Below are 14,394 nucleotides of genomic sequence, written 5' to 3' on the forward strand. Positions count from 1 at the left end.
TTCCATTCTCCAAATTATTGTCAATCCCCTTCCTTACCTTGTATTTAACCTGTAAAAAACAAAAACAAAAAAAACAACAAAAAAAACAGGTATTCCTCAAGCACCTGAAACTGGCAGCTATTCTCCTTGTGTCTGTGTGTTTGGGGAGCTCTGTGACCACAGCTAAAGCACCACTCAGCCTTCTAGTCACCTAAGCCTAACTAAAGCCAGCCAACCCGAGCCTGGTCCAGCCCAGTCCAGCCTGATCCGATCATCTGGACAGGGTAAGAGAAATGGCCTGTGCGATTGTGTTTGACTGGAGAGCATTTATCTGTACCACCACATTTAATTGTTTAATTAGTATTTCTTTTGCAGCTAATTTTAAATCTCAAACTTGTAATTTTCTCTCCAGATACTCAGTTCTGTGTGGACGTGAGGAATATGACTGCTGAGACTCTTAACTTCGGCCCAGAATGGTAACTTTCTAAAATTATTGTTTTTTGTTTTGTTTTTTTACAACACCCTCCTCGTGCCTTATTGAATATAACATCACTTCTAAAGGGCAGTATTTTATTATATTTGTAGTGCTTAATACAGCAGATGTATTACCAAGTTGCTTGTAGGTCCAAATGAATGTTTAAAATGTCTAAATTATATCATTCATATTGACACTTTCATGGTCTCAAATAACACTGGTGAAAGCATTTTTCTTAAATGACAATATCTACATCTTCAAAATCAGCACAATCACCCAGACCTGTTTTCTAATGTCTAGAGGTGTTTTTTCCCTTGATACTTTTTTTACCATCTAACTAAATTCTCACCATCACTTAAGTGTCGCAATGAGATTTTTATTCTCTGTTGTGATTTCTGTTGTTGCGAGTGTTAACTGCACCACAGTTTGACCACATTTCCCATAAATCCTTCACCACTGCCTGTCAGATTATAAACAGTAGCGGTGTGAAAAAGTAGTTGGAAGATCAGCCCAGTAGATCAATATGGATGACAACCGAAATAACGATGTTTTTGGAAAAACATAGTTCTGTGAAGCCAGTGAACGTTTGCCTTATAATTATTTTTATCACACATTTTGGTACTATCATATCAAAATTGAATTCTGAAATAGTCTTATAACTGCAAGCTTATTACAATTGGAAAGAAGTAGGTGAATTTGAAATCAAATTAAATTTGAAATTTTTAACAAATTAGGAAGTATCCAGGCTAAATATTTGCGCAGTAGTGGCCCATTAAATATCAATACAAGTAAGCAAATAGTGTATGACTTTTTATCCTGAGCTATAAGTGATGTTTGTAGAACTGAGCTGCTAGAAAACAGATGTGTGTGCCCCTACCCAAAATTAATACATAATTTATTGATAAAACAAAGACACTACAAACATTGCCAGACTAACAATTTAGCCATATCGTTGCTCTAGATTGTAAAAAAATCTATCTACTTGTGTGTCCGGGTGGCGTGGTGGTCTATTCCTTTGCCTACCAACACGGGGATCGCTGGTTCGAATCCCTGTGTTACCTCTGGCTTGGTCGGGCGTCCCGACAGACACAGTTAGCCATGTCTGCAGGTGGGAAGCCGGATGTGGGTATGTGTCCTGGTCGCTGCACTAGCACCTCCTCTTCAGTTGGGGTGCCTGTTCGGAGGGGAGGGGGAACTGAGGGGAATAGCGTGATCCTCCCACGCGCTGCGTCCCCCTGGTGAAACTCCTTGCTATCAGGTGAAAAGAAGCGGCTGGCGACTCCACATGTATCAGAGGTGGCATGTGGTCGTCTGCAGCCCTCCCCGGCTCGGCAGAGGGGGTGAAGCAGTGATCTGGACGGCTTGGAAGAGTGGGGTAATTGGCCTGATACAATCGGGGGAAAAAATCTATCTACTTTGCCAGCTTTACAGGGATAATGATGGTAAATGGACTCTTTGTATATCACTTTCCTCCTCATCAGAGCTCTCAAAGCACTTCATAAGTAATGCCTCACATTCAACCATTCACATAACGCATAGGATGGCAGAGGCCGCTATGCAAGATGTCTACATGTTTGTTGGGAGCAGTTAGGGGTTCTGTCTTGCTCAAGGACACTTCAACACAAGGTGAGGAGGGGGTGGCATTGAACCAGCAACTATCCAATTGCTGAATGATCGTCCTACCTCCTGAGCCACTGCCACGCCATTAAGGTGCTAATAACACTGCAGTGGTTACCATAAATATGCACTTAGCCAATATTGACCACAATCGGAAACATAATTAATATTGTACTTATTCAGTTAATAAGCAGCCAGCTCTGCAACAGTTCACATATCGTGATGCTGCTTTGCGTGCCTCCATTTTGTGAAGGCAGCACCAACATTTCTTGTTTTAGTCCTCCCCATATCACTTTTTTCGCCTAGTTTCTTCTGAGGGCCGAGGTTGTGGAGCTTGTTTGCTATTGTTTCTTGCATTCGGATAACATTGTCTGAAGCTGCTCAGTGTTTTTTACATTTGTGTGGTATTCCTAAGAAAAATTTCCATGGAGGATTTATGTTTCTATGATTGGTAAAATGCATCACTTTTTGTGTACCAACAAGATTTCAGTAAATGCAAATTACCATTTTTGGCCATCTTGCAAGTCTTGAAAGGGGCAAAAAACACATGAAAATATTGGGTATAATGGATTACTAATGGATGTATTTATCTTGTAGCATCTCAAAACATGTATTCAATAGAAAATATGGTTATTTATTCATTTTAATTCTACACCGCAGACCTTAAAATTGAGCTTGATGAACTTTCAGGGACACTGTTGTCAGGTCTTTGACAAATCCTCACTGCCACAGGTTTCTAGTGTAATGAAGACTTTATCCTAGCAAACTCAGAACCAGTGACAAGGTAATCCTCTGGGTAGGGGGGCCAGGCTTGATTAGCCGTATGTTGTCAGAGCTGTCAGATATATCCACAAACCTGGTATTTTACCCCTACCTCCTCTCCAAGGGGTCAGACCTGCACACCAGCAAAAGAGTGATGAAAGAATTTCCCATTTGAAGGATTAATAAAGTATATCAAAACAAATTATATATTCTGTTGGTTGGTTGCTGTGCCAGCAGCATTTAGAATTTAATTATTGAGAGCCCTGGAAATTTTGTGGTGATTACGTGAAGCTGTGCAAACAAACTAGTGATTATTTAGTGTGAGAAATGCTTACTTTACTCTCTGAGCATAAAGTTACATAAACTGTTGGGAAAAAATGGGGATCAACAGGGTTCTGGTCAATTCATGCTTTTCTATCATCTTTCTACTTTGGGTCTAGTAATGAAATGGAGAATCGAAGTCCAAGGCTAAACGATGATAGTGTGGTCTACATTTGAAGGAACTCATGCTAACCTATGCATTATTTCCTGTGCATATGCGTAATTTACATGAATTCTGGTTTTAATTATGTGCGTGTGTGTGTGTGGGGGGGGGGGCTCAGGTTGGGTAGTTGGATGGGGCACTTGCTTGTTTGTGAGTGTATATCGATGTCATAACTTCTAGGCTCACAATTACAGATATTTAATTTACTAAGGACTTCCAATAAGTAGAACCTATTCCAAATATTACCGAAAACCACCACTTTTAGAAAATATAATACATAATTGCAAAGGAAATGGTCGTTCTAATTTCTGCCACAATGTGTTCAAACACCATATGCCCTCAAATGCACATGTATTGGATATTCACAATGTGATTGTGTTTTTTTCCCCCCAGTTACTATCCATGATCGGAGAAATCAATGTTGGTAATGTGTGTCAATCAGTGACCTTCAATAAGCTATAATTTGCTCCTGGCAAATGATAGCTTATTGAGCAGAAAGTTCTATTACTGATTCTTGCTTTTAATTGGGCAGCATATTCATTGTGGTTGGTTTTGGATATATAAAAAAAATGACCGACAGTTGGGCATGTTTGATTTCTCTGACTGTCTGAGCCTGGAGAAATAATTTGAAAACCGGATCGTCCGGTTGAAAAGAAATGTATAGTGAGAGTTTTTGGCTGCCGAGTAGTGAATACAAGTTTACATTCCTTCCGAAAGGGGGCTTGGATTCACTTACATTCGTGGATGTAAAGCGAACATAAACGAATACCTCTGACGTATGCACTGAATCAGAACACACACAACCAATGCATCATTTCAAAAACTTACAGAGCAGGGCTTAACTAAACTCAACCTATGGGCAGGCCCTTTAAAACACGAGCTTGATACAGCTATCTATAAATGGTAATACCGATGTTTTAATGACCAATAATCACCCTTGAGTGCAGTCTTGAGTTTAAGGCAAAAATGTTTAGCTGATATATACATTGATATTGTCCAACTTTTGAAGGTTTTGCTCACTTTTAATGACCTGTTATGGTCAAAATGCTGGGAATGTCAGTTCCGCCAGCTTTCTCTACCCCTGCTTGTCGTTGTCCTCGGTAAAATATTTGTGTAGAGATTAACGGGAGGCGTAGCCTCTGCTTTGGTAACGCTTCATCTCTGATGGTATGTGACTGCTGTGTGCATTCTTGGTGCAGTGCCAGCTCAGAAGAATATTCCTCTCTTTACACATCTGCAGTGGCTCTGCCTCTGTGGACCCTCTTTTTCACATTATGCCCATCCCCCTCCCCACCATATTACCCCCACCATTGATGTACCATCACCCATCATAGTACGAAGGGGTACAACTAATTGTCTTGTATTGTAAATTGTCCTCTAACCGCTGTTAGCTTTGCTATGTTGTCTCCAGTCACTGATAGTTGTCACAGTTGCCTTGTATTTCCACCAGTGTGTCTCTGTAAACCTGTTAACTTGTATAAAGTTTTTGCCATTTTTAGTGTCTGACAGCACTGGACCCTAAAATCATGATAAACTAGAGGAGTGCAGTAAGTGGTGTGCAGGTCCCCACCAAGTGTATGTATCTCCCCTTCTCCAGTGTTAGAACTTGGCGACAAACCACCCCCTTTTTCTTTTTTTTTTGCCTACCGGGAGAAGGAAAATACACGCACACACGGACAGAAAAACTAGTGTTTTTGCTGCCGCTATAAGACTTTTGCACAGTGCCCAAGTCGATTGAACGGGAAATATGGGGAAAAAAAGTTTTTAACATGCAGCACTCAAGCTAAAAAATCTACCTAATAAAAACGTTTTGCCTGTCACTCTGTGGATGTACAGTCTCCTTTGTGGACCCTAGCTCGAAAGCGACCAAGTCTGACATGAACTAACAAGAGATCGAGCTATCATAATTTCAGAGCCCTTATTAAAAGTCTGCAAATATGTTTAACCGTCACAGTTTTCATGATATAGAATAATGAGGGCGAATAGCTGCTCTGCTGGTTGACTTTCGTTCATTCTAAAGCAATAAAACTACAGTAAGAAAAGACTTCAAATGTGTGTAGCCATCGCGGTTTTCATGATATAAAATTAATCAAGGTGAGTGGCTGCTCTGCTGATTGACTTTTATTCATAAAACAATGGTAAGAAAACGGCTCAGCCATGGGAAATGTTTTATTGTAGCTACTGAGATTACTTCCAGCTAGGATTGTAATTAATCCTACTCTTGAAATTGTATTTTTATAGCGGCGCTTTAACATTGGAGACTATGGCACTTCCATGTGGCGACGAGGTGAATAAGGCGAATTATTATTATTATTTTCTCCCCAATTACTGTCCCGATAGCTGCTCCACCCCCTCTGCTGATCTGGGGAGGGCTGCAGACTACCACATGCCTGCTCAGATACATGTGGAGTTGCCAGCCGCTCCTTTTCACCTGACAGTGAGGCGTTTCGCCGGGGGGATGTAGTGTGTGGGAGGATCATGCTACCCACCCCCCCCGAACAGGTGCCCCGACTGACCAGAGGAGGCACTAGTGTGGCGACCAGGACACGTACTCAATCCGGCTTCTCACCTTCAGACATGGCCAGTTGTGTTTGTAGGGACGCCCGACCAAGCTAGAGGTAATATGGTGATTCAGACTGGCAGTCCCCATGTTGGTAGGCAACAGAATAGACTGCTACGGTACCTGGATGCCAAGGCGATTTATTTTTGGTTCATCCAGTGTTCCACTGTGCCAAGATCAGCAGTGAATGATTTGCTGGCTTGTGAAATACGATGGACTTCTCGTTTACTTTCAAGACTCATACCCGAAAGCATAATGTATTTGTTTTGACACTGTTGCTGCCTGATCCAACTCAATCATAGATGTGAGTTTCGCGTGTGCACAGTTGACTTAGATTGGGCAGTACAGAAAGCAGCATTGGTCGCGCGAGCTAGAGTGTGAATGAAGAGAGGGAGTGGTGATAGCGAGAAAAATCTTTTTTTTTTTTTTTTGAATCAACGCAACCACAAGATGTTCTTCATCACACATAATTGCACAAAAAATTTTAGGCTTACAGGTCCAGTAGTTTGCAAAATTAGCAGCGGATGGTGTATCTGATATCGCCGTGTAGTTGGTGTTCCTTCAACATAGTTAATATTGCTCCAGGACCATAATTGCAACCGACCAATCATGTTTTTGTGCTGTCGTGCCTTTGCGACTTTGGGGGAAAAAGACTGTTGTAGGTTAGCGGAGGTGCGCTATCTGTTAAGGTTAGGTTGAGGTTATTTTAGGCCAGCTTTGGTATTTTTCTGGTCTTTTTTCCCCCATGTCACAAAGGCGCGGCATCCATCATAAGAACATGATAAGATTAGATACTTTATTATTGCCACACAACATTGGTGGTATTTTTTTTTTTTTACATGGTAGCTCAGTTCCAGTGCAAAAAAGGGTGGAAAAACAAGCAGCACCATAAACCATGACAACAACACACACAAAAAGGAAACAGGAATGTGAGAATATGTACAGTGAATATATATATATATAATCTATGTGTGTTCAGTTCCCAAAAATATCAAGTAGCCCAACAGGCAGAGAGTACAATGGTTGATGTACCAGTGCAAACAAGTCCATTCTGAGTTCAGTCCAGTGCATACATTGCATTCGGTCAGTATATGGGATCTTGTATCAGAAGGGATGTTAAGTGTTCTGACTGCTGTAGGAAAGAAGCTGTTTTTTGAATTGAGTGGTTTTGGTTAATATGGATCTGTAGCGCCTTCCAGGGAGGAGAAGCTGGAAGAAGTGGTAGGCTGGGTGGGAAGGGTCACTGGTTATTTTAGCTGCCCGGTTGAAGGTGTGCTTGTATATAGTGAGTCTGTGGGGGAAGGGCTCAACAAAATATGTTGGAAGCTTGAGTAACAATCTGCTCTGGTTCCTCTTGGTGTGACTGTCTGAGCTCCCACACCAGACTGTGAGAGATGATGGGAAGGTGCTCTCTATGATGGCTTTATAGAAGTGGACCAACAGGTGTTTTTTGGAATGATACATTTTCAGTTTCCTGAAGAAGTACAGTCTTTGCTGAGCCTTTTTGATGATGGGGTTGGTGTTGATATTCCATTTCAGAGTGTTACTGATGTAGGTGCATAGTAATTTGAAGGAGTCTGTCAGGGTTATGGGTTGGTCAGAGATATGAACCGGGACTTGGATATTTGTCCGCTTCCTGAGGTCAACAGCTATTTCCATTGTTTTGAAGTAATGAGTAAGAGGTTATTGTTGCTGCACCAATATACAGCCCAATTCATGTCTTGGCAGTCCTGAGTCTCATCATTGTTATTGATAATTTCAATAATAATAGTGTCATCTGCATACTTTAATATTTTGACTGAGCTGTGGTAAGATGTAAACTTGTTGGTGTAGATGGAGAAAAACAGAGGAGATAGCACACAGCCTTGTGGTGCACCAGTACTGAGGGTCAGAGGATGTGATGTAGCATTGTTAACCTTGACAGATTTAATTCTTTTTCTAATAAAGTCCAGTATCCAGTAACACAGAGCTGGGTCGATGTTCATGTTTATAATCCTGGTGAAGAGTGTGAGAGGATTAATGGTGTTGAAAGCCGAGCTAAAGTCTTTAAACAGGATGCAGGCATAGGTGTTGGTGGATTCCAGGTGTTGCAGAGTGAAGTGAAGAGCCAGGTTTATAAGCATCATGAATGGATCTATTAACCCGATAAGCAAACTAATATGGATCCATCAGTGGGGAAATACAGTGTTTGAGGTAGGAAAAGACGACACTTTCAAACACTTTCATAGCCGTGGAAGTGAGGGCAACTCACCTGAAGTCATTGAGGCATGTTGTTTTGGCTTACTTGGGGACTGGGATGATGGTAGATTTAAAAAAAACAACAACATTTAAACACTATGGGACTGCATACGGAGGTGTTTAAAATGTCAGTGAACACTGGGGCCAGTTGAACTGCACAGTGGCTAAGAATAGCAGGGGAGAGCTGACCTGGCCCTACTACTTTCCTTTTAATTTTGTTTTTTGAAAAGCCTCACCTCAGCCTCCTGGATGGAAAAAGGAGGGGTGAGGGAGAGGGGGCATGAGTGCTTGGGGTATGTACATCCTCAAACCGTGCATAAAAATCATTGAGCCTGTCGGGGAGACTAGGGTCTTCATCTGGAGGTGAAGTGGGCCCCTTTCTGTAGTTTGTAATCTCCTTCAGGCTTTTCCAGACTGCTCTGGGGTTATTTGTAGTGAGTTGTTCCAGTGTTTTTGTGTAGTCAGACTTGGCCTTCCTCATTGCAGAGCGCAGTTCATATTTGGCAGATTTCTATTTCTCCCTGTCTCCACTGTTAAAGGCAGAATTATTTTTCCTGTGTAGCGCAGCTTGTTCTTTTGAGAACCAGGGTTATTATTGTAAGACATCACGGTTTTGGTCGGGATACATTGGTCCACATAAAACTCGATGTATGATGTCACTATGTCTGTGTACTCATCGAGGAAGTTATATTACGTGTCTGAAGTTGTCCCAAACAGTGGATTCAAAACAACCTGTAAGTTTCAATGGCCTCTGTGGACCGTATTTTACGGTGTGGGGCTTTGTAACAGTTTTGAGTTTTTGTTTATACACTGGGACACGGAACAGCATTGCTTGGTTGGACTTTCCCAGCGGGTCTCTTGGGAAGGCATGGTAAACTGATGTGATTGTTGTATAGCAGTGGTGTGGTCCAGTATTTTATCTTCTCTTGTTGGACAATGTTACCTGTTGCATATAGTTAGGGAGTTCGTTGGACAAATTGCAGTGGTTGAAGTCACCCAGTACTATTATGGTGGAGTCTTGAGTGTGTTCTTTATCGGATATGTGGTGTGCTAGTTCACGGGTGGTAGTGAACTAGCACACCACATATCATTAGCTTGCGGTGGGATATAAATGCCAGTTAGCACAATGGATGCGCAATCCCTTGGGAGGTAGAAGGGCCTCCACGTAATAGTGAGGAACTTGAGGTCTGGGGAGCAGGACTGTTCTACTATGGTGGGGTTGGTACACCAGCGTTCATTAATCATAAAACATATACCTCCGTCTTTAGATTTGAAAAGACAGTTTAACTGACCTGTCAGCTTGTTGGATAGTAAAACGTGGGGGTGTTACAGCCGCATCAGGGGTGTGTTGAGTCAGCCAGGTCTCGGTAAGGCAGATGGCAGAGCATTTCTTGTAATTCCAGTTAGTTTTGATCAAAAGTAGGAGTTCGTCCATTCTATTCCTGAGCGATCTAACGTTGGAGAGTAGTAAAACCGGCAAGGTTGGTCAGTAGGGTCGCTTTCGGAACCCGGTGATTGTGCCGGTACATTGTTGTCCAGTATTCCTACGTGTTCGCAGTATATGCCCAGGCCCAACGTTAGTCCTTAATTCACCAGGGATGGAAAGATGTTGTGGGCTAAATAATCCATACGATTTCTCCCAAATGTTTAATAGTATTATTAGTGTATACATATTGATTTCCGTATGAATGACAACAGTAAAAGTGAGAGACACCGCAACTGAGCTTGTACCTGGATGAGCCTCACAGCCACCATTTTTTACAATGGGTATCGATTGGTCTGTTGCAATGATGGTCCACGAGCAACATTATGATGTCGTGGGAACAACACCAACATGCGATATCAGATCGTGCGACGCACACATATACACACACTAAATGCGTATAACTTTAGCCTTGTGAAGCCAACCTACATTTTGTGAGTTCAGTTTATCGCGACATGAGATATAGTCTGGTAGTCTGGCAACTGGAAGCCAGACCAGTCAGCAAACTATTCGGGGGTGTGTGGTTTAGGTGATGATGACGACAGCGACAATGAGCAGTGCTTTATTTTGAGTACGACAACAATGGCTGTGCTAGGGGAGGTTTGCAGCGGTGCTGCTGTAGAATTAGTTTTTATCAGAATTGGAATTCATTACCTTATTGAAAAATGATTAAAAAACACATTGAAGGCCTTTCTCAGATGTAGTAACTAGCTCATGGACTGACGGTAGTGGCATTCACTATCGGCAGACTAAGCGTTTTTGTAAATGTGGTGATCTGATTCTATGTCATGAAGGTTTGCAGCTCTGCCTGAGTAAAGGCTGAGCCAATCACCTGCAAAAGATTTTTGGTTTACACCCATTTATAACACCTTTAACACAAATGTTAGCTTTGCCAGACCACAAAGTAAAATTTGTGGGATTGCATTGTGAGGCTGGGAAAACTAACAGTGGTTTGCTGATTTAAAGGTAATAACATTTTAATTTTTTTTAATCAAAACCTTTGACACGGGATGAACCCCTGCCTACTCGCCAGTGTTTTTTCCGTTTCTTGATTTTTGCCTTTGTCTTTATACTCTTTTCTACTTTCTTGTGCTTTTTTTTCCCCTCCCACATTACCTCTCACACCCCCATCCCCCCTTAGAGTTACATATGGTTTTGATGTGGGGTTTGGAGTCAACGTGTCACACTGTGTGCCGGGATGTGAATAGACCTATTGTTAAATACCAGGGCCTTGGAAGCCGACCCACTCTTGATGGTATTTTAAAATGAAATCTTTTTTTTTTTTTTTTTCAATTATTATTATTGTCCTTTCTTTCAACAACATACAAAACAAAAGTTTACATGTTGTTAATTTTTATACCCGCCTAACCAAAAAAACAGATTTTACACAACAGAACTAAAATAACAAATAAAATAAAAAAAATTAAATGTACATAGACAAATGACAAAGTAGATCAAAATGTAAATATCAATACACATACAAAAATATATATATATTTATATATTAGTCACAGTTGTCTATAGCTAATCGACATTGTAATTTGATTAAATAAAATCAGTTATGGAAGCGTACACAGTTTTAGCGTTTTCATATACACTATATGGACAAAAGTATTGGGACACCTGGCCATTACACCTACAGGAGCTTTTATGCCATCCCATTCTAAATCCATAGGCATTAATATGGAGTTGGTCCCCCCTTTGAAACTATAACAGCTTCCACTGTTCTGGGAAGGCTTTCCACAAGTGTCTGTGGGAATTTTTGCCCATTCGTCCAGAAGAGCATTTGTGAGGTCAGGCACCGATGTTGGACGAGAAAACGTGGCTCACAGTCTCCATTCTAGTTCATCCCAAAGGTGTTAGTTGAGGTTGAGGTCAGGGCTGTGTGCGGGCCAATCAAGTTCTTCCACACCAAACTCACCCAACCATGTTGTAATGGACCTTGCTTTGTGCACTGGGGCACAGTCATGCTGGAACAAAAAAGGGCCCTCCGTAAACTGTTCCCACAAAGTTGGAAGCATAGAATTGTCCAAAATGTCTTGGTGTGCTGAAGCATTAACATTTCCCTTCACTGGAACTAAGGGAAATTATCCCTCCTCCACCAAACTTTACAGTTGGCACAATGCAGTCAGGCAGGTAACGTTCTCCTGGCATCCACCAAACCCAGACTCGTCCATCAGACTGCCAGACAGAGAAGCGTGATTCGTCACTCCACAGAACACGTTTCCACTGCTCCAGAGTCCAGTGGCAGCATGCTTTACACCCCTCCATCCGACGCTTGGCATTGTGCTTGGTGATGTAAGGCTTGCATGCAGCTGCTCGGCTATGGAAGCCCATTCTATGAAGCTCCCGGCGCACAGTTTTTGTGCCGATGTTAATGTCAGAGGAAGTTTGGAACTCTGCAGTTATTGAGTCAACAGAGGGTTGGCGACTTTTACGCACTTTGCACCTCAGCACTCGTTGACCCCTCTGTGTGACCTTACGTGGTCTGCTACTTCATGACAGAGTTGCTGTTGTTCCTAAACACTTCCACTTTTCAATAATACCACTTATAGTTGTTGACTGTGGAATATTTAGCAGGGAAGAAATTTCATGAACTGACTTATTGCAAAGGTGGCATCCTATGACAGTACCACACTTGAATTCACTGAGCTCTTCAGAACAACCCATTCTTTCACAAATGTTTGTAAATGCAGACTGCATGGCTAGCTGCTTGACTTTATACACCTATGACAATGGGTCTGAATGAAACACCTAAATTCAATGATTAAGAGGTTTGTCCCAATACTTTAGTCCATATAGCGTATGTCTGAGATGGTTACCATATCTTATGACATTTACCTGTAGAGCCACCTAACGTAAACTTTTATTTTCTCCATGTGTAAAAGTTCTCCAGTCTACTGGACATGTGGGAGAGGCCTCCTGCTTCCACTTAATAAGTATAAGGCGTCTAGCAATTAAAGGAAGCAAAAGCAATTGCATTCTAGTAATAATAATAGGTCAATCTTATATAGCGCTTTTCTAACATTCAAAGTCGCTTTGCAATAAACGGCAGTGAAACAAGAGAACAGATAAACATAACACACATACAGGGGTGGATGGGAAGGGGGGGGCTACGAGAGGGAGAAGTGTCAGCCACACACGACGCCAGCAGTACTCTGACTTAAACAGATACAAGAGGGCAAGATAAACAAAAAACAACAGCAATGTAGATGTTGAGTTTCTGTAGGGGTTTACTCCTGTAGCCTATTCCTCTCCCAAGGTATCCACTAGGCAGTGGCACTATTTAACCCATAGCTGGGGACTGGTTTGTGGGCATCAGGGAATATCCACACACTGGTGGGCCTGCGTACCGCATGTCTAGGAGCCAGACCTCCTCTGAGTCCCTTGCAGTTCTGCCAGGGTCCAAGGTGTACCCAGTTACCATGTGTCGCCACGAGGAGGCACTACATAGGGCTTGCTGGTGGAGAGGCTACGTACTGGCAGGGAGAGACTTGCGTGCTCGACTCTCCTCTTCACATTTCTGCTAGCCAGCGGTGAAGGTTCAGAGTGAGACGTGACAGGCACAGAACACTACACCAACACACTAGACGCTTCACAACAACCCGACTTCTTACAGAAGAACGTCAGACACACAATGTCTGGGAATGTGTAATAATGTCTGGGAAGGAGCGTGTCCTCTGGTGCTACTCTGAAAATTGCAGTCAAAGGTGAAGGGGTAAATGTAACTCCAAAAAGCTCTGAGATGTATCAAATATAGATGTCCAATAATTATGAAGTTATGGACAAGTCCAAAAAGTATGAATGAGGAATCCTGTTACTGTCTTGCATCTGTTGCCTAAGGCATCCGCCCCTGGATAAATCTTAGCCAACTTTTCCTCGGATAGATGAAGATGGTGTACAACCTTGAATTGTAGGAGCCCATGCCTAGCACAAATTGAGGAAGAATGTACCATTTGAAGAATGGACTGCCAGGTGTGATCTGTTATTTCAGATGCCAAATCATCTTCCCACTGGGATCTAATAATGGAGAGGGGGAATGCAAAGTCAATAATATATTATATATCACTTTGATTACTCCTCTGCTGTGCACATTTGTTTGTTTATTTATTTTTGTGGATTTTTCTCCCCAATTGTACCCGCCAATTACCCCACCCTTCCCACGCTACCTGGGCGTCCCATTGTACACTTGATGTGGAGAATCCTATCTAAAGTTGTTTCAGCTGGTAAATTGGGGAACGGGGGATATCAGCTATACTTGAAATTTTGAATTTATAAATAATGGAAGAAATGGGTGTGTGTGATGTTACATTTACATTTTTGAGTTAGTTGAATAAATGAGGCAAGTATTTAAAATGAAATCTTGAGATTAAAAAGCATAATATGTCATCTTTGTTCGGCCAAGAGTGTTCAAAGGGACCCACGTGGAAGGATAGTTGATTCATGTCAGAACATTTAGCTATTTTTTTTAAAAATTATTAATGTTGGGGTGCAGGATGAATTTCAAGGCCAGATAAAAAAGGAATTCTAACAGTGTTATAAAATAGCCCTCAACATTTGTTGGATACAGTGCTCTGTCGTGAAGGGAACTCACCCCAGGCTATTAACATCAGAGATTCTTTCAAATTACATTAAATCTCACTTCAGTGGGCAGAAAAAAGGACATAAAAATGTACTTTTAAAGGCCCAGTTTGTAATCGTAGCATTGGGTTCCCCCACTGACACATGTTCACTCCACTGCTGCCTTTGTTTCGAGAGTATATTGTTTAACGTGTGTTTTACAATTACAGTTTTCA

The 14,394-nt window shown here is 41.8% G+C and overlaps 1 protein-coding gene across 1 annotated transcript in view; it reads left to right on the plus strand.

The window, feature by feature from the left end:
- Window positions 1–14,394, plus strand: part of gigyf1a (GRB10 interacting GYF protein 1a) — a 50,852-nt gene continuing 36,458 nt past the window's right edge. The window contains exons 1-2 of the mRNA XM_056300376.1: window positions 1–263; window positions 392–455. Coding sequence (XP_056156351.1) covers window positions 421–455 — 35 coding nt within the window. The 5' untranslated portion in view covers window positions 1–263; window positions 392–420. The remainder of the gene's footprint in view (window positions 264–391; window positions 456–14,394) is intronic.

This window comes from Lampris incognitus, chromosome 20 (assembly GCF_029633865.1).
Source record: "Lampris incognitus isolate fLamInc1 chromosome 20, fLamInc1.hap2, whole genome shotgun sequence".
NCBI classification, from domain to species: Eukaryota; Metazoa; Chordata; class Actinopteri; order Lampriformes; family Lampridae; genus Lampris; species Lampris incognitus.